We start from the raw sequence: 17,724 nt of genomic DNA, 5'->3' as shown, positions 1-17,724 counted from the left end.
AGCAGGAATTACTCGTATGATACCCAAGGGAAAAGAAAATGGAAATCCTAAAAACTTTCGTCCAATAACATGCCTTCCGGCAGTGTACAAAATTCTAACCGGGACACTCACACTCCACATCTCCAAACACATTGGAAAATATAATATAATAGCACGTGAACAGGCTGGGTGCCGCAAAGATACTAGAGGATGCAAGGAGCTGCTCATCATAGATGCTCTCATTACAAAACAAGTCAAAAAGAGACAACGGAATATATCAATCGCAAGGATTGATTACAGAAAGGCATTCGACTCGATACCCCATTCATGGCTATTGAAGACCCTAAGACTATACGGAGTAGAGGAGAGCGTAGTAAACCTCCTTGCTGAATTAATGACGTCGTGGCGAACCAGACTGCTTGTAAATACGAAAAATATCACCATCACTAGCAACGAAATAAATATCGAAAAAGGACTCTTCCAGGGAGACAGACTCAGCACTCTATGGTTCTGCCTTGCCATCAACTTCCTCAGTGGACTATTGAACAACTCTGGATATGGGTACATCATAGACAAAACTAACAACACCAAAACATCACACCAGCTCTATGTTGATGACCTTAAACTCTATGCCGTTGATAAAACCCAACTGACCAGAATGCTGAAAATTGTAACATCCTTCACTAATACGATCAGAATGACAATTGGAATTGATAAATGTGCCACACTGCATGTAAGAAGAGGAAAAATTTTAGAGGGAGACCAGGAGCTCATAAGAAATGAGGAAACTATCCAATCGCTTGAACCCAAAGAAACATACGAATATTTGGGAATACAACAGGGGCTAGACATTGAAACTAGAATAGCGAAGAACACATTTCAGGACAAATTCTTTAGCAGACTACGGAAAATTCTGCAAAGCAAACTAAATGCAAAAGCTATGTTCACCTCAGTTAACTCCTGGGCAATGCCTGCTTTGACATACTCATTCGGCATTGTCAAATGGTCGAAAGAAGAACTCAAGACCATGGACATCAAAGTAAGAGCCCTACTAACAAAACATGGAATACATCATCCCCACGCTTCGGCAAACAGGCTGTACATTCCAAGAAAGGATGGAGGAAGGGGTCTTCAAAATATTGAGATCACACACCACACCACTATCTCAGAAATGAGAAGATACTTTCATGGAAAGACCAATGGCTTCATCAGGATAATCTGCAGGATTGATGAACACGTCACCGCTGAACCTGGCTGCCAACACTTAACAGACTCAGCAGGCTACAATGTCAGGCTTCGCTGAGGAATGGCATGGTAAGGCACTACACGCCAGATATCCGACCGCTCTGAAAAGGGGAAATGTAGACAGGGAGAGATCTGTTACTTACCTCAAGGCTGGATACCGCTTTCCGGAAACGGAAGGGAGATTGGCGGCCATACAGGATCAGGTGGTTCCCACTCGAGCATATCTGAAAGATATTGCAAAAAAGAATATGTTAACTGACATATGCAGGAAATGCTCACATGCAACCGAAACCATACAGCATGTGATGTCTTCATGTCCGATACTTGCTCCTAGGGAATACACAGACCGTCATAATGCAATGGCCAAAGTATACCACCAAGAACTCGCACTGAAATATGGACTGATTAGAAAACCAAAAAAAATTCATAAATACGAACCTAAAGAACTGTTGCAAAATGATGAGGTGAAGCTATATTGGGACTTTCCACTTGTCACAGATAGGCCAATCCCTCACAACAGACCTGACATCGTCATATTCGAGAAAACCGGAAGAAAGGTTACCATAGTCGACATCACCATCCCAGCAGACGATAATGCGGAGAGAGCATACACTGAAAAAATAACAAAATATCACGATTTAGCATTTGAGCTCAAGAGAACACATAAACTTACTTACACAGCGATCCTTCCCCTCATAATAACGACTAATGGACTTGTAGAGAAACACCTAGCTGAAAATACAAGACGCCTGAAAGATCAGTGATGCACAGCGGGAGGTCATGTTATGGACAACACGAATACTTCGTGGGTTCCTCACCAGTGCATAGGAATGCCTTGGTCGACTTGACCCGGCATGCCCGATGAGGAGCCGTACCCTATTATGGTGGACAAAAAAAAAATATATATATATATAAATAATTGTAGAATTTTAAATATATATATATATATATATATATATATATATATATATATATATATATATATATATATATATATATACATATATATATATATATATTTACATCTCCGAACATTATGGCTTCAGACCATAGACCAACCATTATGGCGTCACCTAGAAAGAGACGAACTATGTCGGTTTTGATTCGTGTATATTCAACCAAAACGATCAATTATACTCCCTGTCTACGAAGAATAGCGTACGATGAAAAATGAATATACGAATTTTCAACATCTGGCGTATGTTATGGCTTCAGTATAAGTTCATAACATTGTGGCGTCAAATATACGCTTTTTGTACAAGAAGATAACATTACGGACTCATGTAAATGGCGTTTAATTCCCTCACAGCGTTGCCAGAAAGATTGCTATTCCGACAATTATGAGGTGGATTTTACAGCTTCGTTTCCAGTTCAAATTGAATATTCACGTGTCTAGTTGAGTTCGTTATCCATCTGGTCAGGATCGCGATCTTATCCATTATAAAAATGGACCAGAAAGAATCCTCTAGTACTTCAGTATAAAAATCTATGGTTACTGGAATATAGAATCGAATTTTTGAACTTTTTCTACTTTGTTATCCAAAATAGGTAATTTTGTGAAAACTACTCGACCTGAAATATTCAACTGATATTTTTTCGAAAGCCGGTGCTGATCATTTTATGAAAAAATTATCTACTTAAAATACCTATAAAGTTCGCATAATGCAACTATTCTGGAGTGTAAATGGAAAAAGCTGCTAGATAAATGATTTCGATAAAAAGCAAACAAAATCTGAGTTTAAATTCAGTTCTGATTTAGTAGGAATATTTTCGGTATGAGATAAGCATATTTCTGCTGATTTATTTTCTTAAGAGTCCATTTTCACAGTTTTCGTGTCGTATGTATGAATATACCGGATATGAAAAACACTTTATGTAAAAACTCGAAAGTGCGTTTTTATGAAGATTCAAGATTAAAGAGATTTCTTCGTGGATATTCATGATTTGTTCACATCCAAAATTCGTTCTGATTTTTTCAAAGCCATAAGTTTTTGAAATATGAAGTGTGCTTTTTATTTGTGCTCGATATTCTAACGGCCGTTTTCAATAAAAGTATATCCATTGTTTCAGCTACTGAAGATAGACAATACATCTGATTTCGTTTCTATGATCTATCTGTAGATATTTTTTTAGAATGGTTACCAATGGTTATTAATCGTCAGTAAGTGAAACGATGGATAAATAGTTTTATCCAAAACGGCCGTTAGTTTCCTACAACTAGTATACGATAGTTCAATTAGAGGAAAGACCCATCTCATGGAATTTGACTGTTTCGTCTGAAAGATTTAGTGGAAAATACCTTTACTTAGCACGCTCAGAGAAAATACTGACAAAATTTTATACAGTTTTGTTTTTCAATTATAGATTTTGATATATCGCAACAGCTATCTCGTTTCGATAGTGAGTGAGTTCTATCTTTGATTCCTTGTTTTTCAGTATTATGAGTTGAATATTGAAATGTATTATTTTGAATACTTACTGAGTTTATTTATTTAATTTTGAACCACTGGTGCCGATATCGCTGCTGTTTGTTGTTTATTTTCATATGCTTTCGATACAGTTCTCTCTAAAAATTTCACACTTTCTTTATTCAAGATCGCTTATGCATAACTTAAATTTCGATCTCTTGATGAATCCACATTTTTGTTTATGAAGATTTAGTGGCTAGTAGGTACTGCTGATGACAGTTTTTTTCCAATTTCTACTCTATTCAACTGTCTACCAAGTGAAATGTCTGAAATACTCGAATTGTATATGGAATTGAATCGAAACACTTATAACCTCTCGTTGTCAACCAAATCACATTAGGTTATTTCAGTGAGAATTCAATATACCGAAACGTATCTGATCAATTTTTTCATTGTGATGGCAATATAATATACCTATGCAAGCTTCACGAATTCACGAATTCGACCGAGTCGACAATATTTGCAACCAGTCCCTGGAGACTCACTGTGAGGTTTCGGCTATCAGGCTGGTTAAGTGTAATGTTGTAGTTATATGTGTTTATTCTTCTCCATCAAGAAACTTCAACTTATTTATGTCGACTATGGCATCCATTTTAGGTATGTTGAATTTAAAGAGAGATAGAGTAATTTTCTGTGGAGATTTTAACGTTAAATTCCGCATGAACTTTGAATGTGCTTCAGACCCTGAAGCTCGCCTGCTGACAAACTTGTTTATCTCTTTTGGTCTCAGGCAGAAGATTTTCTGCCCCACCAGGAAAAAGAACTGTCTCGATAATATTTTTAGCAATATTGACACCCATGGCGAATACGCAGGTATTATTGAAACATCTTTTTCTGATCACGATGCACAGGTGTTCTGTACTGGTCCCCGTCAGAAGAGAGCTGAACCGACTCTTAGAAAAGTCCGACCCCTCACCTTAGAGGGATACAACTTGATCCACAGATTAGTATCGGATCAGTCGTGGGATTTCGTCGACGAGGATGGGCTGGCCGTCGATGAATGTTTCCGTAGATTTCACCAAATTGTCGTTGACAGTTTTCTTGAATCATTTCCTGAGAAGACTGTTAAGGTTTCGAGTCCAGTTATGAGGCGCGGCTGGTTCACTCAGGAACTCCGAGACATGAGAGAAAACCTCATCCTATTAACAGCCATGTACGAACGATATCGATCTAGTGATCTGATCGCAGCTAGAAACCAGCTCCGAGCTAGGTATAGGAAAGCCATAAAAACCGCAATAATCAATTATTTCGATAAAATTATAAATAAATCTGGTAATAAATCCAAAACCGCTTGGCGTTTGGTAGGCGACCACCTTGGAAGGAACAGCGGGGACGGATTAGTGAGTGTAGATCCAAATAGGTTTAATAAACACTTTTCAAAGTACGCCGAGACAGTTCTAGAAAACGTGCCTCCGTCGAGGACGCCTTTCCATGATTCATTTTTGAAAGAAATCCCACCAAGAACGCACTTCAGCTTCAAAGAGGTCGGCCATAACATCGTGAGAGATATTGTGGCGAATATGAGGAACAGCAGGTCGGCGGACTTTTACGGACTCTCTGTGGATGTTGTGAAAAAAAACATCAATCCACTAATTTCTCCTTTAACCAAACTGATCAATAGGTGCCTCACATCTGGCACTTTCCCCGCCTGTTTGAAGATCTCCAAAGTCATACCAGTCCACAAAAAAGGCGACAAATATGATCTAAATAATTATCGCCCGATTTCCTTAGTGCCGATATTTTCTAAGATTCTAGAAAAGGTTGTATCGAATCAGATCGTTGAATTTCTTGAGGAAAACTGTTTATTGACATCATGCCAGTACGGGTTCAGGAAGGGCAAAAGCACCACCGATGCCATTCTGCAGCTCATAAGGGGCGCTATGGACTGCTTCGAAAATAAAAAATATTATCAGGCGTCATTCATCGACTTAACGAAGGCCTTTGACTGCGTCACTTGTGACAGGCTCCTATACAAGTTAAAAAGATACGGTTTCGATGAGGCGGCTCTGAGCCTGGTCCGGTCATTCCTTAGTGTAAGATCACAGGTTGTGTCAGTTGGGGGTGAGTTGTCTGGTGTGGAACCCATCGAGACTGGGGTGGTCCAGGGTTCGACGCTGGGACCTATCCTTTTTATCATCGATGTAAACGACTTCCCTGACTTCATGACTGATGCCGAACCGATTATATTCGTTGATGATACCACCCTTACAAACGAATCCTCGGACTTACATTCCCTTGAGGATTTGTCTAAAGCTGCACTGTCGAGGGCATCGGATTGGTTTGCATCAAACGGCCTCTGTGTGAATGAGGGAAAGACGCAGGAACTCGTTTTCAGCCTGAGAGATATGAGTAGCCTGCCCACAGCGAACACCTCTGTTAAATTTCTTGGAGTGTACCTGGATGCGTCTCTTACGTGGGCAGTCCAAATTGATAGTTTGGCTTCTAGACTCAGCAGCAATATATTTGCTCTGAGGGTACTTTCGAGCTCGTTGTCAACCGGAGTGCTTAAGACTGCCTATTTTGCCTTGGTAGAAACACACCTTAGGTATGGAGTCCTAGTATGGGGTAATTGCGCCCAGGCTGGGATCATTTTTGGACTACAGAGACGAGCGATGAGAGTTTTGGGCGGGCTGGGATACCGTGACTGCTGTAAGCACGTTTTCAAGGAACTGAGAATACTCACTTTTCCCTCCCTATTTATACTTGAGAGTCTGCTCTAAATCCATAAAAACAGCAAAAATTATACAACGCTGTCAGATACTCATGAACATGACACCAGAAACAGACTCAATATTAGGAAGGAGTACGTTAGACTGAGCAGATCCCAGCGCGGTCCGGACTTCAGCGCTGCTACATTATTCAACAAGCTTCCTGTTGGGGTCAGGGGCCTGCCGACCAGGATATTCAAGGATAAAATTAAAAAATTTTTGTTGTCGCATGTCCTTTACTCGGTGGACGAGTTCAAAGGCATGAGAATCTCTGAGACCGACTTTCATTGAATTGCAGATCTATTATATATATTTGATTATAGACTTTCAATACTGTATGTTTGTTTGACTATTCATGTAATTAGTGCTATGCTATTTACCTATATATGTGTGTGTGCATTCTGATTATGTGAAGTATTGTTGTAGTATCTGATGTTTCTATATCTCTGTACTGACCTGTGAAAGCATAATGTAGTGTGCAATTCATCAATAAATCTCTCTCTCTCTCTCTCTCTTCAACCCATGAACCCAGAAATTCATGCACCGTGTGAATATTTTTATCTGCACAAGAAAATTTACTATTTTTCAATTTTGCGTGCCATGTTTACTATGCTGTCACGATTCAAACTACTGTTGACTTAATACTCAAAATTTGTGTAATGAATATTAACACACAAGAAGTATCGGAAATTTGTTTTAACTGCAGGGACATCTGTCCCTGGAGAAACAATGTTAACTAAAACAACGAGAATATGCTCAGCCAACAGTCCGATAAGAAAATATACTGAATAATAAGAAAGAAGTTTCAATGAGTAAACTGAATTCTGAAAGTCGAATGGGAAAACTGTACCTAACCATGAATAGTTATTCATATTCTCAACCTGCGATATCAACATCAACTGCTTATTCCCTGCGTTTCTTGGAACAGTGAGAAGATTCTCATGAAATCAGCAGTATTCATTCCCGAGATATATGAGCATTTGTTGGAGGTCTCTTTTTTTCCCTTTAGAAATTTCACACTGAAAATTTATTTTTGGTAGATCAGAATGTCAGGGAAGGTTTGCTAGGCTGGCGTTTTTCTTTGAATCATCTGTTTTAACTGTTTTCATCCACAAACGATTATTATCGATATCTCCAAATGCTAGTGCGGTTGGTAGGTATTATATGTGGTTTCTTCTTCTTATTCGGATCCATATTGCTTTTGTGATTTGAAGTTTGATTGTATCTAAAGAGTTTTGCGAGGGCTGCAAATTCAAAGAAATCAAATTCTGGCATAGCTTCCACCATGAAGGGGTTGTTTATTCAATTTTGGACGGTTTTTGTTAAAAATGATAGTCATAATAAAGTAAGCACTATATATACAGGGTGTCCCAGATGTCGACGGCAAGCTGTAACCGGGAGATCGATTCATCGACCATCTGACTCTTCTTGAAAAAATACTAGATCATTCCTTGAATAGTGGACGATTTGATTCTTTGCAAAAAATAGTTTCCAAGACATTTTTCTTAGTTATTTGAAAATAATTCTTGTGTGCCCAAGGCCTTCTATGGGGCTTATTTTAGTTTGAGTTGAACAGAAAGAAGTATTTTACGATGTGGGAACGAGACTGAGAATGACGCAATTAAATTAGACTCGAGTACGCGCGCGAGTACAAATGTTTGCTGTCCTGGAACCATCAACCCAGTGTAGCTTTTGTCGAACAACAGCATCAGGAAAATCCGTGATTCGCAGAGAAAAATTTATGGACAGATGAGTCCACATTGGAAAAATATGGTTACCTGAGCACGCATAACTTGCACGAGTGGCAGTTAGAAAGTATCTTGATGAGGTATACTCTAGCGATTATTTACTATCTCGTTCACCAGATTCAAATCTGCAATATTTATCTTATTGGGAGCGGAGAAAGTAAAGATTTATTTAGCCAATCGAAAATATCTGAGTTACTGCACAGATAAATGGAGGCAGCTGAATTTGTTAACGATGGAAGAAACAAACGTTTGATAACACGATCTTATAGAGGAGTTTATACCACGGGAATTCCTCGCCATCCGTATAAGGAGTAAAAGGGGAAAGACTACCAGAATGTGGGGTCTTTCCAGTACATTTAAACGATCAGTAGAAGTTACGAATATTACAATAGTTTCCACTTTCGTCGAAAAGAACGTCTTTTTTCAATTTCACCAGGATACGATTAAAAATTTTTTTTTTCCGTTTGACGAATAAAAAAATTTCTGAATTTTCTAGGTGACGAACTGATTGAATTGAATTATAATGAATACCCCATATAAATTAGCAGTTTCTGACGTGAGATATTCATTTTGTCCTTTTGAACTGACCACTAGAACGGTGTAGACCCCTCTTAAGGAGATATCAAGCTTGCATTGCGGCTGAGGAAAACAATTCGAACATCTGTTATAAACCTTATTATCTAAATGAAACATATTAAATGAATTTTATAATAGTGTCATCATCGGTCTCGCTCCCACATCGTGAAGTGATTCTTCCTACCTAGTCAAACACGAATCAACCTTGAAGGAGCCTGTTTTTATGCAGAATATGAAATTTTCCACCATTTAAAGAATAATAATTTAGAAAATCTCATACCGTTTTTGATTTGCCAAACTCGCACAGTATGTATTTCATTTTTAGTGTCATTTTCTTCCATGCTGGACGAGCTGGCTCTAAATTTAAGGCCATAGTAGAATCATTATTCAGTATTACTCAACACGAAAAAAAAAATAAGAGAATTGAAGACTCTCATCAGGAGTGAAAAAACGCCACAAGTATTCCAATATGACAGAGTTTTCCATTACTCTAAAAGCCTTCATTCTTATCAATTATCATCAATAATATCAATATTGATCAAACTTACTATTTTTCATCAAATTAAGTGAAGAGATGTTGAAAACGGTTGACCGAGTTTTCCATATACGCTAAAAACCCTAGCTTTACCTACTATTTTTCATTACCAAATAATAATACTGATATAGAGTAAGATTAAGATTGAATATCGAATTATAATAAGGGCTTTTAGAGAATATTGATACAATCTTAACTGAAATTCGACTGTAAAAATTTTCAAATCGTTGACTTTTGATGTAATTTAGCAGATAATCGAGTTTGTGACGATATCTCAACGTTTATTCTCATGAGCTGTAAATAAAGACTTCCTAAGGTTCAGAATATGTCGGTTTGTATACTGACTCAAAATTTTCATGAACAAACACTATGTATAACCTACTTTTGTTCTGTTATCCTTGACTTCATATTATTGTTTAAATAATAAACTGAATCTTCATTTGGGATTTTTTTCTATATTTACCCACCAAATGATAATACTTTTGCAGTATGCTGATAGACTACTATGCTAATAAATAATTTTATATCATTCGAGGTCGGGATCAAATGTGGGAAAATTATTATGTAGTTGTGTTTTACTAAAACCAACTAAACCAACTAGGTATTTGTTATATTAAACTCATTTCAGTGCAATATTTTTTAGGAATATCTTCCTGAGCTCTATGTCGTTGGTAAAATTCTTTTATTTTGAAGGTCTTGTTACTAACTTCGACGACATTTGAACTGCAAGTTTATTATGAGATGAAAAGAACAGGTTTTTTGTTTTTTATGGAAAGTTGTTTTTTCCATCAGATTAAAATTTTTTATATGAAGCGAAAAACAATTTCATTAATTTTGGAAATAAGTTTGCAATTCAAACATTTTATTTTTTTTTCAGTTAATGTAGAGATTCCTGATTTTCTTCGAATCATCAGAACACCTAAAAAAATTTCTGGAAGCCATTATATTTTGGCCTATCACATGGTTTCGGCTTGAGGTAGCATTTGGGCTGAATTAACATATCAGTTATTCTTCAGTATTCAACTAGAATATGAGTTTGACTGATAAAAAATTGAACCACGAATTTTCATCACTGATTAGAATATTAACATCCATATATGACGTTTTCCTTCATAGAAGCTTTGAAAGACCACAAGATGAATACCTAACTCTGACGCGCATTAAGAATTCTGCATCCCCAAGAGATATTCGAATTTCAACCGCTGGATGAGAATTCTCTCTATTCTATTCACTATAGATAAAAACGGGAAGGAGATGTTGCCACATCTCTGAGTCCATAAAGTACAAGGTGTAGTTTACAATATACAGGACATGTATATTACAGTCACGCCCCTGGTGGCAATGTCTCAAACTGAAATATACAATATTTACCATTCTCCGCCCATTAGGGCTTCACGAGAAGAAATTTTCATTTCGTAATAGTGATGTCATCTTTACAATTTAAGCAGATATCTGTATTCAAGGTTCTTCCACATCACTCAGTGCTTCGAATCACGTAAACCAGAGTCAAATCGGTAGCTTCATTGAGCGGAAAACGTGAATTACATTATGGCTTCACATATACTGAAGTCATAATTCGCCTGAAGCCACAATGAATGGTCCTTGCATGTTACATGAAGCCATAATGATAGGAGGATATATATATATATATATATATATATATATATATATATATTTATATTTATATATTTAAAATTCTACAATTATTTATATATACAGGGTGTCCCAGACGCCGACGTCAAGCCGAAAAAAGCTGATAGACCAAGTCATGATAGTTATCGAGAAAATATTAAAAAAAATCTAAATTATGTATTTTAAAAATTATTGCCATATTAAAAAAAACGAGAAAATCTACACACTTTGATGTTTTTTTAACTCCCGTTACTACAAATCTTTATTTATTTACAATTTTATTTTTATTATGTAATCTTGACTAGTGCTTCTGTAAGCTCTCGCCAAAAATTCAAAGGTAACTACGCCAGCTTGGAAGAAAATGACACTTTTTGCCCAAATAAGTATGCAAAATTAATACTTCGCCACATTTAAACTGGCTGTACTGAAAAAAAAATGTACTACGCTAGTTGGGCAAGTTACCTTAAAAGTTGGCGCATTTAATGAGGATTCCAAAATATTATGACATTTGCTAGAAAATTTGACAATTAGACTTGGAAAATTTTTTTTGTGAAAAAACCCAATTTCAAACAAAATTTTATTACTAGATTTGACTACTAGATTCTAGTTTGAGTAACACGGAGAAGTGTAAGCGAGACAGAAATCGTATTTCCAGGTAGTTCAGGGCACCGCAGGCCAATCAATGACTCATTCTTATTTGCTTCCAACCAACCAAAACCAATCCTTAACTTAAAGCAAATCAGAATGAGTCATTGATTGGCCTGCGGTGCCCTGAACTACCTGGACATACGATTTCTGTCTCGCTTACACTTCTCCGTGTCACTCAAACTAGAATCTAGTAGTCAAATCTAGTAATAAAATTTTGTTTGAAATTGGGTTTTTTTACAAAAAAAAATTGTCCAAGTCTAATTGTCAAATTTTCTAGCAAATGTCATAATATTTTGGAATCCTCATTAAATGCGCCAACTTTTAAGGTAACTTGCCCAACTAGCGTAGTACATTTTTTTTTCAGTACAGCCAGTTTAAATGTGGCGAAGTATTAATTTTGCATACTTAGTTGGGCAAAAACTGTCATTTTCTTCCAAGCTGGCGTAGTTACCTTTGAATTTTTGGCGACAGCTCACAGAAGCACTAGTCAAGATTACATAATAAAAATAAAATTTGAAATAAATGAAGATTTGTAGTAATGGGAGTTAAAAAACTATCACAGTTTGTAGATTTTCTCGTTTTTTTCAATATGGCAATAATTTTTAAAATACATAATTTAGATTTTTTTTAATATTTTTCTGATAACTATCATGACTTGGTCTATCAGCTTTTTTCGGCTTGACGTCAACGACTGGGACACCCTGTATATATATATTTCGGCAAAAAATAAGGGTATGTGGCGTATGGTAATTGAAAGACCTTTTTAGCGAATACCTATATTTCGACACCAATTTGTGTCATCCTCAGGGTCTGAAAAGACAAATTGTCAGTGGAACAAAATTACACAAACACAACACAATAAGAGAAACTCACAGCCAATGGTCATAAAAAATAAGCTATAGTCATCAGCAAGATCAAGTAGAATCCCCCTAATGCAAAATTTTTTACTATATACTTCTTAAAGTTGAAATGTCACATAGAAGCTAACATTGCTATTTTCTAGGTTAGATATGAGATGTCCTCGATATACTTTCTTCTTCTTTCAGCTATCAGACCAACATAAAATATACAAACAACAAAACAATAAAGTCTACATATAATGCAATACAAATTTTATCTATTATGAACTATAGAACTACAAAAATGCATGAATAACAAATACATATTATTCACACATAATTTTCCTTTTTACTACATCCATACTAAGCATCAAACAGCAAGATCAAACAACGCATCTCCTCCGATCAATCTCAAGAATGTTGCAATAAATGCTACTCAAGTTCTTAATATCACTCTGTTCATTAATTGCCTTCCTATCTGCACCAACAATATAGCACATCTCTAGAAATTTTCTTATACTGAGATTTTTGTGAGAGTCCAAAATTTGAATTTCATCAAATTTAACACGATGTCCGGTATCATTAATATGTCTGGCTAGTGCGCATTTTTCTGGATGTAATCTTGCGTCACTTTTATGTTGTGAAATCCTCCTACAGAGATGTTGTTCAGTCTGACCAATATAAAGTCCACCGCAATCACCACACTCAATCTGGTAAACTACCCTTCTTATATTTGGGTGCCCTAAACAAACCTATATTGGCCGAAATTTGCGATAGCCATAACTCTGGACTCCAAGGTCCGATTTCCATCAAATTTTATGGGTTTGTTCATTTCAGAAAGCTCTTCCAAACAGATCATGAAATATCAATATTTTCAGGGCAGTACTCAGAATATCATGATTTTTCATTCGAGTCCCAAAATCTATATTTTTCACATCCCTTACAGAAATTTCGTTATTGCCGTGAAAAACTACATAAGTTTATTCTAACGAATTCAATTTTCACTCTGCATGGCACACTTGTCACGAGGGGATAGAAACCGGAAGAAATCATATTTTATCTAATTTTTTCGAAATGCGATACTGTTTTTATTCCTTCGGTAATAATATTCATTGTCCTTTGCCGAGATTCTGAATTATTTTATATTTTAAATTTTATATTTTAAATTCTGTTCAATTCTTCTTCATTTTGAACCCTCAGCACATATTGAGTGTCCGTAAAAATGTGTTTAAAATTATGCAAAGTCGAGCTGTGAATTCTTTTGAAATAACATATTGAATTTAGATACAAATGATGGAAACCATCTTGGAAAATGTGATCCGTAAGTGTATTTGCTTCATAATACGCATAAGTATTGAAATTTATTCTTCAACAATGAAAATATATTATCATAAGAGATGCTCGAAATGGATTTCCTCCATCTCGACGCATTTCCTAGCTCTTAAAATCAAATTATTTATTGCCCTTCTTATCATATCGGGATTTTGTTTCTACAAAGGCTTCTTCTATCCTCTGCCGCAAATGCTCCCGTGAAGTCAGAATTGTCAGTCACCTTTTCACGCACACTCAGTGGGAACTAATGGTTGAAAATGAAAAAGAGTTGGACAGAATTTTTAAAAATTTAGAATCTTGACCGAAAACAATGAAGAATATCACCAGAGGGATAAAAACAGGACAGCATTTCGGATAAATGACATTAAACATGAATTCGACCGGTTCCTTCGTTGTTGTTTTATGAAAGGAAATAAAGAAGGTTTTTCGGAAGGATATATTTTAATAGTTATATGTGTTATGAAGGAGAAGATTACATTTTCCAAGAGAGTTTACATCATTTGTATTTAAATTTAATATGTAATTTCATTCAGAATTCAAAATAATTCGGAATCTCGGCAAAGGGCAATAAATATCATCACCAAAGTAATAAAAACAGGACCGCATTCCGAAAAAATTACATAAAATATGATTTCGTCCGGTTTCTATTCCCTTGTGACAAGTGTGCCATGCAAAGTGAAAATTGATTTCCTTAGAATAAACTATGTAGTTTCTCATGACAATAACGAAATTTCTGTAAGGGATATAAAAAATATAGATTTTGGAGCTTGAATGAAAAATCATGATAATCTGAGTACTGCCCTGAAAAAATTGATATTTCAGGAACCGTTTGAAAAAGCTTTCTGAAATGAACAAACCCATAAAATTAGAAAGAAATTGGACCTTACACTACAGAGTTATGGCTATCGCAAATCTAGGTCAATATTTATGAATTACCCCGTATCTTCAAAACTAATAGCCTTTGGATACAAAATAAGCAAGTTTTCTGAAAGGCCTGGATGAGCTGCATTCACCATTGGGCTATGGCCGACGACTCATGAAATACCCTGTATATGTATATATTGCTGTAACTAGATGACTAGAGTATAAAAAGTAACACAGAAGGATTACATTTCATTACATGATAGACAGAGTTGAAACTCCCACACAGGCCCAATCTTCGGTGAGTCCTTCGATGACTGAAGAGACCAATTCTCGAGGTGATCACTCTGCCACATTCAGGACATTCAAAATTATTTTGCGCTGATTGATTTCGACGTCTGTCCTCCGACTCCGCGCTGTAGCTATTCACAACACGTCTCCATTGCGATCTGTCCTCTGCCAGAGCCTCCCAGTCGTTCTGTACATTTAAGAATTTCAGTTTCTCATGGAGAGTGTCTTTATATCTCTTTATCAGCCCGCCTTAACTTCTCTGCCCGCACACCAGCTCTCCGTACAAGATGCATTAAGGCCCGGTACTTTCACGTGCGAATAAATAAATTTATTCGATAGATAAGTCTTATTCTTAGGATAAGTAAAAATGCAGTTTTTTCAGTTTCAGATAATGTTATTCATCGAATAAATCTTTCATTGAAACTTAATTAAAAGAGTTTTTTGGTCATAGATCGATTGTCGGTACGTCATTATTGGTAGAATTTGTTAGATTCTGGATGTATGTTTATTCTTTGTGTGATTTTAACGAAATTTTTGCTTTCTAGTTGGAATTATGACCATTTCTACAATGCGGTATCTCATTTTACATAATCAGTAAAAAGTAGTATACCGTGCTTTCATAAAATTGTTATTCCTTGTACAATTTCATCTGAAAGCACCGAAATAAGCTATCCTTTAGATAGAAAATTATTTGACAGATACTTATTCACACTGAATAAAATTTATTCGAAGGTGAAAGTACCATAGCGACTGTTAAATATGCATTTATTTTTCGTGAACTCAATACTTTGTGATCGGAATTACCGATGGTCGAATCACTTTCCCTATGCAGTACCTATTATTGAAAATGGAAATTTCTCAATTTTTGTTTATAACTAAAAATCTAGAAATAATAAGCAGGTTCTGTTTTCAGATATAAATTACACAGGAAAAAGAGCTCGAGAATGTGTCATCCGTTTTCTTCTAGTAACCCTGTGAAAGATGCTCGTGAGGAGACAATGGACAGGGAAAATTATGTTTATGTACCTACTCTCAGTATTCTTTGATGTTCCTTTAGTTTTCTTATAGAAATTGGTCATGTCAACGGCAAAAAACCTCATATCGTATATTATATAGACTATTTCGTGACGATTTCAGTTATTTGATATATTGAAGTATCTATTCAAGAGAGGATTTAGATTTCACAATACGTTTTCAAATTGATATTATAATTAATATAGTTCATCAACAAAACTTCTCCTTATATAACAGACAGGTAGGCCCCCCCGGAATTCTCGGAGCCCCCACCCTAGATACTGAAACCGACTAAATTTTCGAGCAAACAACCATAAAACAACATTGCGTTTTCCATCCCCCCAGAAAACCTTCAGGCTACGTCAATGTGAGAGTTTTATGCAAGTATACATAGTCTTCTTGAATATTAGGTATCTGTTTTTCCTCATAATTAGAGAAGATCATCCAACCCTGCGTAAAAATTTTCCATATCGATTTTAATACATATTAGTACTCTCTCTATGAGTTCTAGCATTCATTGGGAAAGCGACATCCGTAGGTATGAAAAACTGTTTTTTTTTCAAGTCATAGAAAATATTGAGACGGTATAAGATTCTGATATCGTAATGATTTCTTCATAGAAGGAGAGTTGAAGAATATCAAACAACCTGTACCTATATAAATGAATTTTAGTAATAATTGAAAAAGGAACAAATTATTTCGGAACCAAAACCTTTCATCAATCCCTATAGGTATATACCTATATCAGAAAATTATCATAGAACACCTTGTGCATGTAGCCTGTGTTGCGGTTTCGAAGTGAAAAAAATTTCGTGTGGAAATACAGCGAAAAATATTTTCAAAATATTATGTGCCCCTAACGCCTTTCTACATAAGAATGTAATAAAAAAAATGTATTTTAAGAAATACATTTATGCACGAAATTTCAATCTGGTGGAATATACCGTTTAGAAGTTATGTGGATAATTCTTTTTAATTTTATCACCTTTGGAAGTATATATCTTTCTTAATATGCATTTTAGGCCATGAGTTTATTTATCAAACTATACCTTTTTTTCAATGTACTATCACCCCCAGAAAGCTGAGTAGGTACACATTTTTGACTCAACCTATAGATTAGGTTAGACTAGTTGACTACAGTACACTACTAAAAAAGTTTCAAATTTAAGATGGCCACCACCAAAAATTGGTATATGGAAAATTTTATAGAACCTCCTTAGTATGGGTTTCAAATTTACCAGCTCAACTCATAGAATAGAGTAGAGTAGAACAACTTTTCTTCTCCCAAATTAACAAAATTGTTCAAATGAATTTTCTCCAAAACTGCTGTAAAGTGAAGCTCTCCTAGTTTCGAATTGTTTGATCACAACATGTAAGCATGCCATCACTTGATATGTGATACATAATAAAATATTGCAGCACCTGATTCTAAAAGCACTTTGACTGAATTTCATACCATCACTTGTTACGTAATGAACATTAGGAAATACATTCGGAAACATAGAGAATAAAATCTTTGATGATCTATCATATTCATTGGAGTATTCGAAATGTTATATTCATTATTCAATTGAATGATTCAATATTTAGCGTGGCGTGGAAAGTATATTAATCTGTATCTCGGTTAGCATAAAAATTCGATACTCTGATGATTCATTCGCATCGGATATTCATTCTTACCTTGACATATAATATACAACTCCCTAATGTTACAACTGCAGCTGCAGGAATGTCCTGGGAATTAAACATTTTATATGTTCAAAAACCATATCTCTCATGCATAAATGGGTTGATATACCTGAACAGAACGAAGAAAGTAGAAGGGAAACAGGGTGTTTTACGGATAAT

The 17,724-nt window shown here is 35.7% G+C and overlaps 2 protein-coding genes across 3 annotated transcripts in view; both read left to right on the top strand.

Annotated features, from left to right (window-relative positions):
* LOC123316059 (probable G-protein coupled receptor No18) overlaps positions 1-17,724 on the top strand; it is a 262,468-nt gene that overhangs the window by 78,536 nt on the left and 166,208 nt on the right. The window lies entirely within an intron of this gene.
* LOC123315446 lies at positions 4,225-6,691 on the top strand. Its single transcript, XM_044901140.1, has 3 exons — positions 4,225-4,289; positions 4,423-6,341; positions 6,450-6,691. The coding sequence occupies exons 1-3, from the start codon at positions 4,225-4,227 to the stop codon at positions 6,689-6,691; spliced, it is 2,226 nt and encodes a 741-aa protein (XP_044757075.1).

Source organism: Coccinella septempunctata, chromosome 6, assembly GCF_907165205.1.
Source record: "Coccinella septempunctata chromosome 6, icCocSept1.1, whole genome shotgun sequence".
Taxonomy (NCBI): domain Eukaryota; kingdom Metazoa; phylum Arthropoda; class Insecta; order Coleoptera; family Coccinellidae; genus Coccinella; species Coccinella septempunctata.
The sequence above is the reverse complement of the archived record's forward strand: the minus strand, read 5'-3'. Positions and strand labels throughout refer to the sequence as shown.